Source organism: Notolepis coatsorum (assembly GCF_963971535.1).
Source record: "Notolepis coatsorum genome assembly, chromosome: 9".
In the NCBI taxonomy this organism is placed as follows: Eukaryota; Metazoa; Chordata; class Actinopteri; order Aulopiformes; family Paralepididae; genus Notolepis; species Notolepis coatsorum.
Window position 1 is genome coordinate 80081226 of NC_140173.1, and position 21424 is coordinate 80102649.

Below are 21424 nucleotides of genomic sequence, written 5' to 3' on the forward strand. Positions count from 1 at the left end.
CACACACACACACAATTATTTTGTTACAAAAACGTAATATCCTGCATTTTTGAAATGTTACCCTTTAAATGCCAGTGTTTGTGATGGGCATCACAAATTATTGTAAAAAAGAAAAGAAAACACATATTCAATACATTTTTTAAAAATAAATGGTTATGATCAGGGCTGAAGTTGAATTAAAGATTTATGACTGTTTAGACTGCATTACTCTCTGTCACAGTGATCTCCTGGTTGTTCCCCACTTAGGTTATCTAACTATCGCGCCACCGCAACCAGAAACACTGGCCTGGCCTGCTTCTAAGTTCAGTGGCCTGAAAAAATGTTTACTGGATGTTTACTGTTAATGCCTGTGTGTCTAATTTGATGTTATGTTTAAAAAAAAAGTTCCGGTTTAGCTATAGAATGGAGTAGGTCGCATGTGACACAGCTGCTCACCCGGTATTTTTTTTTTCATTTTAAAATCATAATTATATATCATTAATGCGTTTAAAACTTGACGCATATATCAACTGAGACTATCAACTAACTATATTGACCAAAAGAATCGAGATGCCACCAAGGAAAGACCCAAGGAAAGACCAAAAACTAGTCGAAGAGGTCCCGCAGCAGGACCCAGGATACGTACAGCGGACAGCAGAAAGTATTGACTCGACAGAGGCCGCTTCAAGTTCAACCCCATCAAAGACCTCCGCAGATACCGATCATATCATCCGGAAAATGGAGGAAATGGGGAAGACAATGGAGAAGAGAATGGAGGTAATGATCACAGAGAAGAGAATGGAGGAAATGATCACAGAATCACAGAAGATAATAACTCAAAAAGTAGATGCTATTAAAGAATCTATTGAAGGCAAAATTGATGAGCTGAGAGCGGACGCCGACGCACAGAATAAACGCACCGAGGCTCTGGAGAAAGTAGTGGAAGCCCACGAAATCAAATTCACTCACATCTACAAGGAAGTAGAGGCTAACACAGTTAACCTAACTGCCGAGATGAAGGGGAACTACAATGAAATCAAGACGGAGCTCAGCGAAATAACGGAGGAGCTCACGCGAATCAATAAAGAACAGAAAGCCAAAATATTCGAGATGGAATATCAAAAACGCAGGCTGAATATTCGCATTGTCGGTCTGGACGAATCAGTGAGATGTGAAAACCCTGAAGAGTTTGCCACAGAATTACAGAAAATCTTGGGAACAGGAATCCTTCCTAAAATACCGGAGGTGGATGAGTGCTTCAGATTGGGACCCCGCTCCAGTGACAGCAACGCTAAGCCCAGAGTGATATTAGTTGTACTGCGCCAAGTCAGAATAAAAGAAATGATTATGCGTGGAATTCGCAAGATGAAAGGCAATCTGAAACACATGGAGGTACCAATACACTGCTTTGAAGATTATTGTCGTGATGTAGTGGAACTGCGTGCCAAGTTCAAGACGGTGATGTCTCAACTATACCTGGGGAAACACAGACCCCTACTAATATACCCTGCAATACTTCGCGCCGTCGACAAACAAGGAGCAAAAGTTCTCCTCAAATCGCCTGAAGAGGCAGCCAAATTCCTGTCTGAACAGGAGCTGATTAGTGTATAAATGGCCTTTTAAATCTCAGTTATGCAAGGTCACCATATAGTACAACCTTTAATATTCAGGTTGTACTATATCAAGGATTTGGGACAGAGAGACCTACGTGCTCAGAGTTTTTGAATGCTTTCCCCGACGTGTATATTATTGCGGACATATTGGATTTAAGATTGGAACACTCCAGAACATACTGGAACATTCAGACAATGTAAAAATGACATATTGGAATAATCTAGAACATCGAAGCATTCTTTGATATATGGAGCATTCTGGAATATCAGCAATACGTGGTCATTCATTCTACCAGAAGCCCCTCGGGGGAATAATCAACAGCTATCTAGATGCAAAACCACAGAGCCATCATAGCCGGCCGGCTGAAAGATCACTCTACACAACGATCATCGCCCACCCCGGTCGGGGGAAATGCTGCATATACGTATTTAAAAATTGTTTTTTTATTAATGGGAAATAATTTCACTACTTCTCCAATTAATACTTTAGATGTTTAAGCATAGCAATGCTCTTTTAAGATCTAAGTTAATGTTCTCTTCCTTTTACTTGTTTTTTTTTTTTTTTTTTTTTCTTTCTTTTTCATCCGCTCTCTCTGATTTATTGAGGCTCTCTCTTCAGTTCAATACCTTCATATTATTCATGGGTTACTATAAATTACTATAAATTACAAGTTCATATAAAATGTAAGTGATTAAGGCATGACAATTGAAGCTTATTTTTGGTCTTTATTTTTAGTTTATCTCATTTAAATTTTTATTTATTTATTTTTTACGGGTAAGTGGCCAAGCCACAGTCGACATTCTACTTATGGTAGAATTTAGAGTGTTAGATCCTATGGTATACATAGGAATGTTAAGGATAATTGGATCATTCTGGGATATCCGGTGGTGCAAGGGAGAGAGTCATACGCAAAGGTTGTGTTCATGGAACACAATCCTGTACGACTCTCGGTGGGAGGGAAGGGTAGGGGATTTTTATTTGTATATATGTATGTTTTTAAGCTCGGCTCTCAACGGGACCTCACTAGTGGGATGTATATCTAGTATTGCCTCGCACTCTAGAAGCATTACCAAAAATTACAATGCAACATGTATAGACTATGGCTAGTTTGAATATAATGATATGGAACACCGGGGGAATAAATAACCAACTTAAACGCAAAAGCGTGCTCACACTGATGAAAAAAGAACATGTGGACATTGCTCTGCTAAGCGAAACACACATTCTAGGGAAAGACATAGGTAAATTAGCGGACAACATATACCATAATATCAGTCACTCCTCTATTGGTACGAGAACTCGGGGTGTAGCAATAGTCGTTAAACGTAAGTTGAATATTGTACTAAAGGGAGTATGGTCTGATGTAGAAGGTCGGATAACTATAGCTAAGATTGAACATAAGAACAGGAAAATAGCGTTGATAGCGGTATACGCCCCAAATTTGTACGAAGAAGATTTCTTCACTACACTAACCAATGCAATGTTAGACATTCCCGATTACTCATTTATAATAGGAGCGGATTTTAATGCCATCTGGAACCCAAGGATAGACAAATCTTACCTCGCCTTTTCCAGCGAACAAAAGAATTCATCGAAGGCATTAAAGGATTGGTCAAAGATTACAGGTGTAAAGGACTTATGGCGGTTACTTAACCCCACGACCCGAAAGTACTCTTGTCGATCTGCGAGACATAAGACACTATCCAGAATAGATTATGTCTTTGCATCACAGAAACTATTTGATAATTATGAAGTGGAAATGATACCCAACGCACTAATTTACTTCTTAAAGGTACATTTGGTATACTATCCTCCCGAGCCCCAAGATGGCGATTTAACTCGTTGCTGCTTAACAACAAGGAATTCATTACACAACTCAAAGAAGCTCTTATAGTATTCCAACGGGAGAATGTAAACTCGGTGCAAGACCCCAGAATAATATGGATGTCGGTAAAGGGAATGATCAAAGACTTCACGGATAGCTTTTCCTCCAAAATGCGCAAGAATCAAAACACAAAACTGGATGAGCTGGAAACGCTTTACTCAACGTTATTTAATTCTCTGAAATACAACAACTCAACTCGACTAGAAAATCAAGTTAACGTACTAAAAATAGAGATCAATGACATATACAGACAACAATCGGAAATACAAATACGCAGCACAAGACAACAGCAGTACTCCCATGGTTCCAAACCCAGCCACCTATTAGCCATGCGATTAAGAATTAATGCAACATTTGCAGATATAACTACCATTAGAGCACAACAAGTACTTGTAACAGATCCGGTAAAAATAAACGATACATTCAAAGTATTCTACTCCGATTTATATAAATCAGAAATGACCTTCGATCAAAACAAAATGGACACATTTCTTAATCAAATTATTCTCCCTAAACTCTCAGAGGATGACGCTAAACAGTTAGAAATACCGATCACACTAGAGGAACTCAAGATGGCCATAACCGCAATGAAAAGTGGTAAGGCTCCAGGAAGAGACGGTTTCCCATCAGAAATGTACCTTTCTTGTTGGGACATAATTGGCCCCTTATTACTAAATATGATCTTATACTCAGTCAAAGAGGGGAACTTCCATAAAACCGACAATATTGCACTCATAACAGTCCTCCTTAAAAAAGACAAAGACCCCAACGAGTGCGGTAGTTATAGACCTGTAAGCCTCCTCGGAACAGATATCAAACTGTACTCTAAGGTATTAGCCATCAGATTACAAAAGCATATGACGTCTTTAGTTCACCCGGACCAAACTGGCTTCATAGGAGGCCGCCTGATCACTGAGAACATAAGACGTATACTGCACGTACTTGATGCCGACAAAGAGGATACCATACCTAAGGCGATACTGTCCCTGGATGCTATGAAGGCCTTTGACAGGCTGGAATGGTCGTATCTGTGGGCAGTGCTAGAAAGGATGGGGTTAGGAAAAGGATTCATCGATATGATTAAAGTATTATACAAAGACCCATCGGCCATGATTATAACAGGCACAATCATCTCCGATATCTTTCCGGTATCGCGCTCAGCCAGACAAGGTTGCCCTCTTAGTCCCGGTCTGTTCAATCTATCATTAGAGCCGTTAGCACAATATATAAGACAATCCCAATCCATAGAACCTATCGTAATCAAGGGCACACAACAAAAAATTTGTTTATATGCGGACGATGTAATATTGTTCATGAAAAACCCCAACACCACATTGCCTCATCTGCTCAAGTTGATTGAGGACTTTGGTGATTTATCGGGATTTAAGATAAATTGGCCGAAGTCGGCTTTCCTTCCACTTAACACCCCTGCAAAAAAAGATACAACCCTCCCAGGACAGATACCGATGGTAAAACATTTCAGATGCTTGGGAGTGGAAATATTCCCTACCATAAGACAAACGGTGAAGCACAACTACACAAAAATCCAAAACAAAATCAAAGACGACCTGGATAGATGGACAAAACTTAAGAACACAGTACAAGCACGGATATCAATAGTTAAGATGGATGTACTACCTAAAATCAACTTCTTCTGTTCAATGCTACCGTTACCCCCTCCAGAGGGTTACTGGAAAAGATTACACTCCTCCACATACAAATTTATTTGGAATAACAAACCACCACGTATAAAAAGATCCACCGCACAGAGAAATAAAGCAGATGGTGGCATGGCATTTCCAGATTTTTTCCTATATTTTAAGGCGTACTCATTAAGTCCATTGACAACATGGTTTGACTCCCAAGCATTAGCATCTTGGAGGAAAATAGAAGAAAACATAGTAGCCCCACATAGACTGAAGGACATAGCATACACTAAACTACCAATCAAGCACTGTGAACGAAAATTTGGCCCCATAATTACTCATGCGATCCGGATATGGCGTGAATCACAAAAAAAAAATCCTAACCCACAAGAATGGCACAACCATACTCCCTTATTCAATAACAATGCTCTCTTAATTGGAAAACGACCTATAAGATTCCCTATATGGGAAAAGCAAGGCATACACTCATTAGGGGATATTTTTAACAAACAGGGTTTTTGTAGTGATAAAGAAATACGCAAAAAATTTAATCTCACCAAGTCCACATGGCTTTTTCACAAACAGTTAGAGCTATGTTTGAAGTCTCACGGTGTTCCATTAGACAGACCAATTGAACACCACAGATACCACAAATTCTTCTACTCAAGAGAGACATCGAGAGGTTTTGTTTCAGAATTTTATCATCAATTACTAACGTCCTCGTATGAAACCCTCCAACTTGACTCTGTCTGGAGGAGGGATATACCAGACCTGGAAAATGACTTTGATTGGCAAGGAGCCTGGACAAATGTCCGACTTACATCAAGGAACCCGGATCATCAACAAATCAATCTTAACTATATTCACAGGACATACTTGACTCCTATAAGACTGTGCCGAATGGGGCTCAAACAAGATTCCAAATGCACCCAATGTACAAATGGGGACGAAGGGACATTTATGCACATGTATTGGGACTGCTCACCAGTTAAGGCATTCTGGGAAGATGTGACCCAACAAATATCAAAACTCGTATCTTGGAATATACCTGTACACCCCTCGGTATTGCTGTTGAATGATGTTTTTGAGTTTGCAGTGAATCCACAGCTAAAGAGATTGGTTTTATCGGGTATCACAGTAGCCAAAAAGCTGATCGCATCACGCTGGTTTCAACCGGAAAAAATGTGCCGTAAAGTTTGGTTTCTTACATATCTCGATGTAATTTACCATGAAATATCTACAGCAAGAATTCTGGGTCTCAATGAATCCAAAATGTCAATGTGGTTAGAAGTGGTGGAGAGAATAAAAGCTAGCTTATAATGGTAGTGTCTGGTTAGGTGCGAGGGATAGTGGAGGTACTTCTCAAGGTGGGGTCCGGGAGGGGGGGTTTCGAGCTGAGCATATGTATGTAGGTTTTTTTTTTAGATAACAGGTATTATGGGTATATCTTATATAAAACAACTAACCAAAATGTGATCTCATTGGATGTGCCCTGACAATTAATGCTTGTATATCTTATCGTGTGTTGTCATGTTTGTTTATATGTTTGTTTTAAAAAAGAATAAAAAAATAAAATACAAAAAAAAAAAAAAAAGTTAAAAAAAAAAGAAAAAAGAATTGTGCTTTTTTGTAAATGTTTTCAAGTACCACCAGCAGTACCACCAAGTACCACTAGTGGTACGCGTACCACAGTTTGAGAACCACTGCTCTAGACTGTAGTCAAACGTGCAGCCAACTTCTAGGATGAGAACCTCTCTGTTATTCTCATTAACAACAACATCGGGGGTGTTTGCTGAAATATCAGAGGACAGTGAATTGTCCCTACACAGATTGAACATAATGGCTTCACACTGGTGTGCTTATACAGCTTTATGTTGCAGGTGACCCGAGTGTGGAACTGACACTGTCTGCAATCAGATCCACAATCGTATCATGCCTACAAATGTAGAGCTCTTTGTATGCATGACAGCCATTGAGTATGTGAGGCATGGTTTCTGTTGTCTGTTTGTGACCATGGTGTATGCAGTGTGGGCTATGGCTGCCAGGGAACCAGATGGAAAGGTTGAGCTTCGATGGTAAAACCTGTAGCCTAGCTTTTAAAGTGAAAATGATGATGCTCTCATCAATAGCTACATTTTTTAAAACTGCGTGCGAGACAGAGTGGTCAGCGGCAGGGAGACAGGCAAGCTTCCCTTGCAGTTTAAGCTCAGTCCAGTGTTGACGTTGACGTTGTTGTTGTTGTGCCGACATGAGATGGCCACGGGCATTGGTAAGTGGCAGTTCATGCCACGTTCCACAGATGTCAATGGTGGCCTTCACAGAGATGGTAGGGTCAGAGATGATCTCCTCAGAAACACTAACAGTGTCTGAGTCCGGCCCCACCCACTCCAGGGCCACGTTGGACCAGCCGCATAGGTCATTCAGGTCTGGCCAGTCAGACCACACCCCGAATCCGGGGGCGCGGCTGTCCAGCTTTTCACTTGGTTTTTTCTTGTAACCCAGGAAGTTTGGATCCGACCCACATGCCAGGGGGACCTTGCGTCTCTGCAGGTCTAAGAACAGAGATGCTCTGGCCTGCTCTCTGACGTGCTGGTCGTCACTGTTCAGCATGTTGAGAAGATGACTGAGTCTCGTGGCAATGTACGTCCATTCAAAGTTGGGAACACCCAGACCGCCCCTCCGCATGGTATGGAATATGATTCAAGGGACCCGTGTCGCTGGGGGCCCGGCTGTGAGTGCAGCGGCCTGGGATATGGGGGGCTCCAATGGGCTTAATGGGAGGGGATGTCGGGGGAGGGGGACCATCGTTTTCCGCGGTTTGGCCCGGGGGGGGGGGGGGGGGGGTATTGGATGTTGTGGGGTCGTCGGCCGTCGGGTGGGGTGCTTGGTGACATGGGAGGTAGCGGGCTTGGCTCGGTGGGGGGGAGTGCCACCCCTCGAACCTCTGCTGGGCCTGGCCCGATCAAATTCAAGGTACCCGTGTCGCTGACGTGCCCCGCGTGGGGACGGCCCTGGGATGTGGGGGAGCCCTGTCTCTGGGGGTGGATGGCGGGAGGGGGGGGGGGTCCCTCTCATGGAGGTCTAGTAGGCTGAGCACGGCTGAATTCAACGGGCCCATGTGGATGTACTGTTGTGTTGTGGAACTGTTGTTTGTCTATACAAAATGTTTAGTAAAAAAAATAAAGATACCTGGCTGCATGGCTTTGAGTGACTCATAAGTGACACCGTCCATGCCACTCGATTTATTGTTAGGGAGAGCGCGCAACACTGTCTCCACCTCCTCCTGCGTAAAATGCGCGGTGTTCGGGGAACAGACTGGCTCCGTGGGGGATAGCGTGTGATGCCATGGTGGTAAAGGGCGAGGGTCGCCAATGCGCATTTCTCCCTGATATTTCTGCAGATAATAAGACTGCACTTGCTCGCAGTTACTGGGGCGTGGAGGGGGGCTGGGATATTCACTGTTGTTTAACACAATCTGAATGGCTTTAGAACGTTTGTGTTGCCAGAGGTAGGACAGTTTGTTTCGGCTCACCTTCCTCCTCCATTGGTCGCCTCCCGCTGATGTTAATGACGGCTGCACTGTCTCTCGGATAAGTCGCAATTGTGATTGAATCCAGGTGGTGACTAGTGCGGGTGTTAGTGCGTCTGGGAGTGATTCTTTCACCGGGAACTTTTTCAGAACTCGAGCGACGTATTTCAGAAGAGGGTATCCAAGTGGGCGTCCCCAGTGATTTACCGCTGTAAAAACTCCGTTCCTGAAAAATACTCCGTTCAGGAGGGTAAAGAGTCGGATCCAAACTCCAGGATCTCCCAATGAAACGTAGTGGTGTTTCTCGTCACGGTGTTCCGAATCTAGGCTTTTCCTGAAGGCTCTCTCGCGAGCTTGAAATTCAAACCACCGCTGCTCATCCAAGGGCTGGGCCGTGTCAGAGAAGTCCGTGTGGTGCGGCAGCTCCAGGCCCGACAGGTGGATTGGAGTCGGGTCATGGGGAATCCATTGTTGTTGGTAGATTCTCCCACTTTGGAGCGCTGAGACCAGACACATAGTCCAGAACAATCTCCACAAGAACATATTGCACATTACTACGTTAACGGCGGCAGTTACGACGGGTGTTTGCTCAGATGTTAAGAACGGTGCGCTCCAGCAGTCAGCTGCGCCCTGCTGCCACACACACACACACACACACACACACACACACACACACACACACACACACACACACACACACACACACACACACACACACACACACACACACACACACACACACACACACACACACACAGGATGGAAATCGATAGCCTTTCAAGTGTGAGTCAATGCAGGAACTAATAGCTAACAAACCCCAGGGCTGTAAATGCGCCAATGACTCCTTGCATTGTAAAGTGGTTGGATTGTGCTTAAGTGTCCTCGTTGGCCCGTGATACTTGTGGAATTACCTCATGGGGAAACGCAGTGGCCAGAGGGCTCGAGGCAAATCCGACTCTCGCAGTCGGGTGCCACCCTGACCCCAGAGACGGAGCAATTCAATGCCAAGGGTGCCCGCATTAAACCAACAACCTCACACTGGAGCTGGCACAGGGCAACTACTCTGTGTGGACACAGGAGTACTTTATTATACTTGATTAAAATAAATAGTTCCCCCTTAACACTTTGGGCATCAGCCGCTTTAGCCATCTTTGTACTGAGTGTGCCACTTCTGTAAAGTATAGGGATTTTCACTGTGTGTTGCGGTGTTTGCAGAGATATATCTATATTCTATATTATAGCTATGGAGACAATACTATGGCTCATTTGACATTAACTATCCATCGTTCAACATGTGAAAAAGAATGATTTTTTTCATGTATACATTTGCATGTTATACCGTGGTGAATATTGTATAGTTTCAGAGTGATCCTGGCTAATTCCTGGCAACTGTGTTATGGAGCAATACGTGCATTTGGCTAAAAGCGTTCGCGTTGCTCACCTGGACACGCTACTATTTCCAATTCAAAGGTATATAATAGGTATTATGTTTCATCATGAATGCATGAAGGGGGGGGGGGGGGCGGTCATTTTTTTATGCTTTGATCACCAGTAACGGCATTCGTTTTGAATACTACATACGTTGATTGGCCGGATCGATATGAAATCATTGTAGGATCAAGGTGTAATTGATGTCATATAGTCCTTACCTTTACTAGGAGGTATCCCAAAAAGAATATTCCAATTGTCTGATCGCGATTTCCAGTATTGATGTTGATCGGGTTCCTGACATGAAGTGGTACAAGATATGCCTCAAGTGTGCTGAACGCGTTTCGAAGTGGTCGGATGAAGCAATTCACTTGGCTTGGTCTAAATTCTCCGCCCGGACCATATACGATGTAAAACACAGTGTGAAATAAGGTTTCAAAGGGTGGGCAATACTGCCACCTAGCAGGATGCGGCCGGTATTGCACTTTTGGGATCTCAGAATGATTTCCTATGGTAACACCGAGGTCCGTGAACCTGTAATGAATAAAAAAAATTGAATAAAAAACTCTGCTAGCTCCTTGATGCTCCATGGGCCTAAAGCTGAAGCCATCAGCCCAATCATGCACACTGGCCAGGATTCCACATGTGATAGAGAGAGAGAGGAGGAACAGGTACCACACACGAGAAACCAAAAGAGAGAGAGCGGTGTGACACATCGATGGAGCTGATTGTCTGACTATGCAGCCTCCTTTCACTGTATGGGCACTTTGTGGGCTTCCACATTTGTCTAGGATAGGAATCCCCCCCCCCCCCCTTACCCTTAAAGTGCTGAATCTCCTACAGTGGAGGGCAGCATGATTTGAAAGCTCAACAAGATGTACTTAATTTGTAAACAAAGCCAGAGTTAAAGGGTAATTCTGGTATTTTGTAACCTGGACCCATCATTTGGGGATTTAGAAGACTAATAGGGTCCAAATGTTTTGGAACTGGTCCAGTATCGTGTGAGACTGGAGACTGGAAAGGAAGAAATGTAGGCCTATATCAGAAGGCTTTGTTCACAGGACCACAGCTGCATGAATTACAGACGAAGAGCGATCTATTAATAGTCCATTCATTTTTATAGCTGCAGCAAAGACTGGAGACTCATCACACATCACCCATAAGAGGTCTGTTGGGGCCATTTGTGCACATCAAAGTGCATCCACTAAAAGTGCTTGTTTTAGTGGATTCAGATTGTTATTATCAGTGCTGTCAGGCAATTAAAAAAATGCATCTAATTAATTACAGGATTTGTAATTAATTAATCTAATTAATCGCATTTTAATCGCATAACCATTTTTATACCTGATATTCTATAATCATATTTCAAATTACATGTGTCCGGATGGCAGAATTCAGTACTGCATCTACAAAACCTTCTGTTTAATCATCTTTAAACAGAAGGTTTTTGTTTCCTCGAGGCTGGATTACTGCAACGCACTCCTCATCGGGATCCCTAGCAAGAACATCCAAAGGCTACAATGTATCCAAAACAGCGCTGCTAGGATCCTGATGAGAGTGCGGAAATACCACCACATCACTCCCATCCTCAAGACCCTTCACTGGCTCCCTGTCTCACTCAGGATTGAGTTCAAAGTCTCCCTGCTCACCCACAAATGCCTCTACGGAAACGCCCCCCTATACCTCAAAGAACTCATCACCCCTCACTCCTCCTCTCGACATCTCCGCTCTGGTCAGGCAAACCTCCTCCAGCGCCCAAGGACAAATCTCTGCACTATGGGAGATCAGGCTTTTTGCTCTTCCGCTCCCAGTCTGTGGAATGCTCTCCCTGACTATAGAGAGCACCACAGACTGTGGATGCTTTTAAGAAAGGCCTCAAAACTCACCTTTTTAGTAGTGCCTTCTGTTGACTTTTTATCAAATATTTTAGCTCCACACATTTTATGTTCTTTTACCAATTTCTTTTATCAGTTTTATTTATTCTATGTTTCTCTATGTTATTCTATGTTTTAGTCTTGCCTATTTTTATATTCTTTCTTTCCTTTATTCTCACTAGTTGTAAGTTATTTTAACTGTAGCGCTTTGAGATTTGCCCCGCAACTGTAAAGCGCATTACAAATAGAATCTATTATTATTATTATTATTATTATTATTATTATTATTATTATTATTATTATTATTATTATTATTATTATTATTATTATTATTATTATTATTATTATTATTATTATTATTATTATTATTATTATTATTATTTATTATTATTATTATTATTATTATTATTATTATTATTATTATTATTATTATTATTATTATTATTATTATTATTATTATTATTATTATTATTATCTTCCATCTATTAATTTGCTTAGATTTTTCAGGTCTGGTCAATTTGAGCATAGTACTATTCACAGTCAAAGATAATAAAAAAAATTGTATTGATATTCTCATTTGGTTCATTACAATTTACTCAAGCCTATAACAGACACAGTATTTCTGACACTCGGAATATTCCCTGAGATCCATAGATGTCCCTAGAATCAGATACCAAGAACATACAAATGGACCATATAAAAAAAAGTATGTAAATGTGTATTCTACGTTCTTATGGAATGAATGAGATAATTAAAAATAATAATAATAATAATTAAAAAATAATAATTTAGTAATTAATTTTGAGTTCATTTTCATAACGCGATAATTTGCTGTGTAATGAATGAATCTAATTAACGCGATAAACTGACAGCCCTAGTTATTATATGTGTCTGACAACAGTTTGTAAAGGATCCCTACAGAGACAGACCTTTATGTTTATGTTTAGCTTCTTACTGTCTCTGGTCTAACATCCCAGCTCAACACAATAGCTTTAGCTAATAACATTACCTCCATTCTGTCTGCAGAAGGTCCCTCCACTCTTGGAACAGCATTTTTCTTTAGGAAAAGGTTATTTGGTTTTCTTCACCTCCGTCCAAATGGTCACTACAGGACCAGTCTACGGAGTGTTTTCATCCATTGGTAGCGCAACTACCACAACCTCAGTGTGTCCCTGTCCAACAAAGGTAGTCTATGAAAACTGTGTGAAGTGTATGGTGCACATTCTGTTGGTACAATTTGGATATGCACAAACACAAACCATTGTTTTATATATTTTAGTTAACGCTATGTTTCCTGCAACTTCCTGCAAGAAATAGAAGACTCTTCAGACACGTATCACAACATGGCTGAGCCTGTCAATGTCAAAAACAAGCACTTTTAGTGGAGGTACTTTGACATGCACAAATGCCTGCAATGATTTCCAAAGTTTGTTGTCCCTTTTGATTGATTGATTGAATTGATTGAAAATGTTAGACGACCAGCGTGTCGCGCCGATTTATAGGCCAGAGGACCGAGCGTTGTCAACAAACCGATGTACTTTCTAACAACTATATATATACTTTATAGTATTGCTATCTGTCCATTCTCATTGTCACTTGAGTGCATAAACCGTGCCTTCATAATGGCTAAAAGAAAATAAAAATCCTTCGGTTGGTTGTCATTTTATAGCGCCGTGAATATAAGGTTTATCGCAGTTTTCACCTAGTCTTTTTTCTGGGGAGCTAGATAATAGGCTAAAGGCTAGTCACGTTATATCAAACGCCATTTCTGCTATATATATACGAATGAAATAAAACAAACTGCGTAGCATCCGGACTATTACAGAGCATCTATGGATGAAATGGGGGCGGCGGGAACGCCGATTACTATTATTGATTAGCAATACAGTGTGCGTTCAATATACCATTTTCACTGATCGATCACGTTGCGTTTTAAAACAATGTCCAATCCAGCTGTAATTTGGGTGAATAGTATCCTACCGTCAGGCCATGTGATCGCCGGCAGTATTTCGTCATTAGTCATCGGAATCCGGTAGATCGATATGTCCATTGGCTAATCATAAATCCCATTATTCCAGGCTGAAATATGCGTTCGGTAACGGGATCAAAGATGGGGGGTGTTCGTTTGGAGCCGAGGCTCATATGAAACGCCCACAGACAGTAAAAATTTTTTTTTTTCAATCACCCTCAATGATACTGCAGTGGAGCGATGGCGCCCCTAAGCGGATCTGGCCGGTATTGCATGTTTCGAAAATCAAATATGTGGGTAGGTCCTGCATGTCGATCGCGGACGTTAATAGCGTTATTAATATGGAATAAAACAATAACAACTCGCCACGAGTTAACTCGTGGCTCTGGGCCCTATTCCCCGTACCTTGTTCAACTAAGTCGATCAAGAGTCCCATTATCCAGATTCAATTAACCCGATGTTTGAAGCCGGGATTTTCCTGTTCCTCGAAGGTGGATTCAGTCTCGTTAACTCGAACCAGACTTGATACTCAGGATCAGTGCGCGCGCCCGCCTCAGCTGAGAAGACAGCAAGTGTCGAGAGCAGAGATCCTGATTTTCTAACGGCATTGATTGATTGATTGATTTAAAACTTTATTAACAGATTGCAGTACGGCTCAATAGCCTCGCCGACAAGTTAAATGCATAATCTATAGGCAAATTTTAAGTCCCTCATTACCCCAATCAATCAAGCAGATTATATTTCTTTAAACATGCCCTGCTGGCAGTAGGTTCATGGAATGGATAATCAAATGAGATCTTGCTAGCGAAAATAATTAGTTCAACAGTTTCAGAATAAGGATACGGCTCTCTTATCCATTGATGGATGTATGGTTGATGTTTCATTTGTCTGCCACCGTGGTCTGATGGTCGAGCATTTTGTCTTTCACACGGACGACCCGCGTTCGAATCCCACTTCTTCTAGTTTTCTTTTTGAAATGTAAATACTTCAATTTGGTGCACGTTGAGAGCTATATAAAGAATGACATCCTCAATGCATGTAGATTTATAATATTTTAACTTAAAACTAGGCTACTTTTGCGTATAATCATTAATATTATATTCCAAAAAAATCATAATGGAAACGCGGGGTCTCGAACTCGGGTCGCCGGCTTGCCAGGAGTGAACACAGGCCGTTGGACCACTGTGCCAGACGGGATATATCCATTGTGTATCCAAGACCATCAATGGACAAGAGACCCGTGTTTAGAATATTTTTCTTTTGAATGAAGTTTTATCTCTTTATTCTCAAATGCATTAATCCCAGTTACAATATCACAATAACGTGTGAGTGATGATACAATTCAACAATCCTCAGATTCCTCGTAATTCATAATCCACAAAAACCACAATCCACGCATAGACACTTCAATTTTATGCTTGAATGAAACACAATCCAGGCGCTCCCACAGTGGAGAATATGAAAGGAATCAGAGTGAAACGAGCGATAGGTTTCAATCATTAAAAATATCCCTGCAGGATTCACATTTGCAATGCTGCATGTTGTTAAAATAACCACATAATGTGTACATCGCACCTAGCGAGCGCCACGGTATATATAACGTGCATTATTTAGGACAACGTGAATTTAGTATCAGCATTTTGGGTCTATTTTACATTTCAAAAGCCCCCTCTGGAAGAATGAAGCACAAAAACGTAATTCAGAATGGTATAATGCAGATCCTAGACTGTGAGAATCATTTCAGGAAGCGAGCTGTTATTTCTTTGCGGGGGCGTGGCCATGGTTCATCCAGCTAACTGAACTTAAGCCTGCTCTCGACCAGGCTCAAACTTTTTAATCTGTTGTCATGGTGATTTGGACAATCGAGCGTCGGGGAACAGAAAGGTCCGGCTTAAGTCAGGCTATACTGGAAATTATCCGGCTAACTCAGTTAGCCAGGTACGGGGAACGGGGCCCTGGTCCTCAACGGGTGGAATCGAAACACGAGTTAACTCGTGGCTGGTCCCTATAGTGAGATTGCAGAATGGGTACAATACAGTACGGGGGATGCAGACCAGAGAAAGACTTTCGTCTTGTTTACATCAGGGTCCCCCATTTTCAATTCATCATAATTATTATTATTATTATTATTATTATTATTATTATTATTATTATTATTATTATTATTATTATTATTATTATTATTATTATTATTCATACCCTATTAGTCATTTAGACCCCAAATGATGGAAAAATCGGGTCCAGGTTTAAAAATGCCAGAATTAACCTTTAAGCACTTTGAACTGCAACCTCTGTATGAAAAGTGCTATACAAATAAAGTTATTATTATTATTATTATTATTATTATTATTATTATTATTATTATTATTATTATTATTATTATTATTATTATTATTATTATTATTATTATTATTATTATTATTTAACATGGGTATTGTTTTCTTTATTATGAACATGCTGCATCATCAACCTCACCAAAGGAATCAGTTATACAGTAAATGACCAAGTATGGCTTTGCCAGTATTCCAATGTACAGTGTACAGTATGTGTGTGTGTCCCACCCCCTACCCAACCCCCCCCCCCCCCACACCTCCAATGTACTTTTTGTACACTTTTCGATCAATCAATCAATCAATCAATCAATCAATCAATCAATCAATCAATCAATCAATCAATCAATCAATCAAAAACCATCACTCATTATTCTCTATTGCAATCATGTAAGAGGGATGACCTAATGGATAAATTACGTATTAGCTCTTATGCCTAATCTGGAGACATATTAATTAACAGTGCATATTCAGAAATATGCAATTAGTTTATGTTGTTATATTTATGTGTTAACTATTGAACATATTCAGCATATATCAATCATTATGACACGTGCACTTGAATGTGCAACCTTACATGGGTCTCTTAAGTGCTGACAGTGGCAATTTGGAAGCTTTTTTCTTATGATTAGAGGTGAACTTCGGCATGGCAAAGTGCTGCTCGCCCTGGGTCAGTGCAGTAAATCCCACCGGCCACCGGTCCATCCACATGCCCTTGTATTATAATGTGAGGCGCGCACTTGATCCCCTCTCATCTTACAAACCGGTGTCTCCAAAGCTTTCTAGAGGAGATGATTTTAGATGGGGGGCTGCTGTGTGGTTATTTATTATAGGCTGTGAACAGAAGATGAAGTGAGAACGGTTGTCTCTTTAAATCACGCTGCAGTGTAGATGTGCCCTCGAGCTGAGATGGTAACAACCATTTCCACCTCTGCAGCAGGGAGCCGGACCATATAGCGCGCAGAGCGCTTCAGACATAACCGAGTGATTCCCATTCCCTGGTTGCTTGTGCTCTTTGGTCGCGTCCAGTATTGGGGGAGAGGAAAAAACAATTGGTCAATCTGTCTCTGTTGAGTCCGCCCCCCCCCCCTCCCCACAGCGCAACTATGTGGCCATTATTTAATTTACATTTTTCCTTTTTTTAATTATTATTATTTCTTTTTTTTTATCCGCAGAACTCGGTGGCGGTCGCCTCGATCCATTTACCGCTGGCAGCTGGTTCGCCTGTCTCCTCCTCGTCGCTACAATCTGTTGATGATAACTCCACCTGCAAGCTGCAGTTCATTGTCTTTCGAAATGGGAAACTCTTTCCTTGCACGGGGAATTCGTCAAATCTTGCAGATGATGGGAAGCGTAGGAGCGTTTCAACACCAGTTGCGTTCACCAAATTAGGTAAGAAGAGGAAACCCGTTCTATCATTGCCCGTGATGTCAACGCTCTACTATTGTATTGCCGACTTCGACAACATGTCTGCGTACATCATCACATAGCTATAGCTCATATCAATTGTTTACTCTGTGTAGTTTGTTGACAGGGCCTAATAAACATAATAACAATAACTATTTCGATAACACAACTCTTTCCTCATTGTCTCTCCCCTGAACCGTTTATTTATTGAAATCAATAACTGCCTGTTGTTCTAATATCCACTTGCATGTCCCCCCATTGATATTGTTTATAGACGTATAGGGCTGTATATCACTATATAGCTTTCCTTTAACCTGTTATGTGCTTGGAACTAATGCGGTTTATGTCCAGCAGTGAATGAAGGCAGTCTGTTCACTGCAATGATGATACTGGTGGCGCAATGCCTGAAATAATGCGTGTGTGTGACCACGCGTCTTTTGATATAATAGCACTTACAGACTTTCCACTTAAAAGGATTCCCTCATTGTAATGTGTTGCTTTCTTGCAGATGGGTGCAGCCTCGGGAGCGCAGTGCACTCCGTTACCATCGCTCTCAGGCACTTCGCCCTGGGTGTAGACCCCACCGCCGCCTATTGGGACTTCGACCTGCTCGATGGGCACGGTGGCTGGCGGGCAGAGGGGTGCCACATAACGGGCTCCGCGGGCAACACGACCACCATTCATTGCACCCACCACAACAACTTTGCAGTGCTAATGGTGAGTACGGTGTCATTACCCCCCCCCCCCCCCCCCTTGTGTGCTGACAGCTGACACCCATGCACCCCCCCCCCCCCCCAAGCACGCCTTCCGTTGCGTATAGGCCAATTATTATGTTATGTATCAAAGGCATCCTTTTCACAAAAGGAAATAGATGGGTCACGTGCTTATAACGGAGCACTTCATGAAAAGGGACCTCTATTATAAAGCTTGCTTTTCTTGTTGTTCTCCCGGCTATGGGGGCTTTTGGATGTTATTATGCTGTGGGGAATGATTGGCTTTGGAGTGTGTTTATATATTTTATTTCCAACATTTTTGGAATGAGAAGTTGCGTGTGTTGTGATGGTCTGTGTAGAAGGAGCGTCTTGTCAGTGTTAGCTGTGTGTTCAGTGCTCCTTCTACACAGAGCTCGTTTGGAGTCCAGCCGCCGCCGCGCCGCTGCTGCCGCTGCTGCTGTCGGTAACGCGCGGTGTACTTGTCCTAATTGCTTGTAACCTTGCCCACCAAAATGTGCGATGGTCTCGACGTCGCCGCGCGCGCGTGTGTGTATACCTATACGAATGGCTTCTTTGACGACGTCCCCCTATTAAAATTGATTTCACGAGGATAATATACCAAAAAGCGCAAATGGCATCACATCATCGCTCATCAGTCGCTCCATAGAGCCGCCGCTGCGCCTATAACTGTACGCTTTTTTGGACGCGGACAGAAATCCTCCGGATGTTTACCGAAGAGTGGGATTCGTTAGACTGGGAGGTCAGTTATATATTTGGTAGAGCATGAAAGTGTTGTTGCTTATTGTTGAGATGTCGGGTGGTTTTCCCCCGAGTTGCCTTTTTATACCTGCAGATATTTCACGAAGCTGCTTTTCAATGCCGTTGTTATTCATGTTGTGTGTGGTGGTGGGGGAATAAGCTGGCTCGAAAAGCCGCATAGGAAAGAGTGCGTTAAAAGCGGCATAGGAGGCGTTGGGGGTAAGCGGGGTGTGCATAGAATACCAAGCTGTTATCCGATGGAGGAGCGCAGCAGATGTCAGATTGTCATTGTGCAGCAGGGCTGTGGTATATATATTTAATATCTGGTCTAGGCGTCATTGGGCACCATTGTGTGGCTGTCAGCGCGAGACTAAAGCGAGATCGGCAATTGAGTAAATGGACGTGGCGACAGATTAATTCATTTGAACTTCAGGGCACGTATAACGCGAATAGGAGAGGTGATGGAGATGGAGATGGTGGAAAGCTGTTAAGCGAGCGGTCCACCCCCAGAGCAAGATAACGTGTTTTTTTTTTATTCGAGCATTTGCGCCGGAGATCGCGCATTTACTAATGCAGTCACCACACCCGCCGAGTCTCTGCAGTGCCCGAGAAAAGGACCCTTATTTACGGACTCGTGACATCATTATCCTGCCGACACATATGTTGCAATGCTGTCCCTCAGCCCAGTGCTGCTTCAGAAGTAGCCTACTACCTGTTGCATAATCTCCTCAAGCTGAGAGGAATCTCCTGTCAGTGTAGGCTACAAGTTAGCTATGTTTCCTTAATCCATAAGTAAAGAGGCTCAGTCACTGAAGCCTTCATCTTAGCTGTGAAGCCAAATCACTCAAATTAACCTTAAACCACCGCTGTCCAGATTGTGGCGTCAGCTGATGACAAGTTGGCAACTCCATACACCCCAAGTTCTTCTAAAGACAGCTAAAGCCATGCCAATAAATAATCATGGTAATGTTGAGACATGTGGCTGTGTGTTTTGGCCTGAGCCACCTACAGTATGTGGACGTTCCCTGAGAACGAAAGGTTCTATAGTGGTGTTCAAGTCAGCCATTATTGCTGCAATGGGATACAGCTCCACTCCATGTTATAGCTACATGCTCTCCCTCTCCACAGCAGGTATATCCAACGTACAGTGCGTGGATCCATCACATTGTGAGTCATACTGTCAATTTGACAGTATGACTCACAATGTGATGGATTAGTGTCAATAAACCAACAGAGTTCGCCACAAAGCATGACCGCTTTCAAAGATGAATAATGCAAGAAAATCATTCCTAGGAATTATGTGAGAAAAGGGATGAAAGACGCCTGAAAGGCAGAGTGTGTGTGTGTGTGTGTGTGTGTGTGTGTGTGTGTGTGTGTGTGTGTGTGTGTGTGTGTGTGTGTGTGTGTGTGTGTGTGTGTGTGTGTGTGTGTGTGTGTGTGTGTGTGTGTGTGTGTGTGTGTGTGTGCGTGCGTGCGTGTGGAGATGATTAGTCTACAAATAGTGTGGCAAACCAATACAATTGCCCCTGGGGACTGCCATCCAGTTGTACAGTTTGGGATATTAAAAGCGTTTTAATGAGATGCTTTTTGACTTGGCTGAATTACATGCTATAGAGAGGTTTTACTGGATCTGTGATCAGAATCCAAAATAACTAACCGGGGATGTGCTCTGTAGCAGGGAACCAGGAACAGCCTCTGTGCTCTTGTTTGGACATATTATCCCCCCTGCTGTGGATTTGGATATAAAAACATTCATAATAGGCATACCCATGGTGGGTGGATTGCCAAACAATTACCAAACGCACCTGCTTACATTAAAGGTGATTATGCAGGTTCCATTACAGGGTATTTCTTATATTTGGCTTCGATGTTGAAAGGAGAGTGTGCCTCACCTCCTCTCTGCCTCAGATGAATCTTTCTAAATCATGTGTCCATAGCAGAGGTGCTGAACCTGAAGCTACCAGAGACTCTAGTCTCCAGATTTCAGCACCACGGACAGTTCCTGCTATCTCTCTTGCCCTCCCTCCATTCCCTCTCCTCTAGCCTGCATGGTGGAAGGGAGGGCTGACTCACTCATTTACAGCATAGCAGCCTCATCATTCGTCTTCATCACAGTGACAAGTCTTTTTATTCCCCCCCTTTTCCCCCCCACCTATCTTCCTCAACCGGTGTGTGTGTGTGTGTGTGTTGGTCTGTGTGTGTGTGTGTATGTGTGTGTGTGTGTGTGTGTGTGTGTGTGTGTGTGTGTGTGTGTGTGTGTGTGTGTGTGTGTGTGTGTGTGTGTGTGTGTG

The 21424-nt window shown here is 42.4% G+C and overlaps 1 protein-coding gene across 1 annotated transcript in view; it reads left to right on the forward strand.

Moving 5' to 3' along the window:
• Positions 1 to 21424, forward strand: part of adgra1b (adhesion G protein-coupled receptor A1b) — a gene marked incomplete at its 3' end in the record, with an annotated part of 723468 nt that overhangs the window by 579855 nt on the left and 122189 nt on the right. Inside the window, 3 exon segments of the mRNA XM_084321924.1 lie at positions 17430 to 17646; positions 18170 to 18378; positions 18785 to 18837. Of these exon segments, the coding sequence (XP_084178050.1) occupies positions 17430 to 17646; positions 18170 to 18378; positions 18785 to 18837 (479 nt within the window).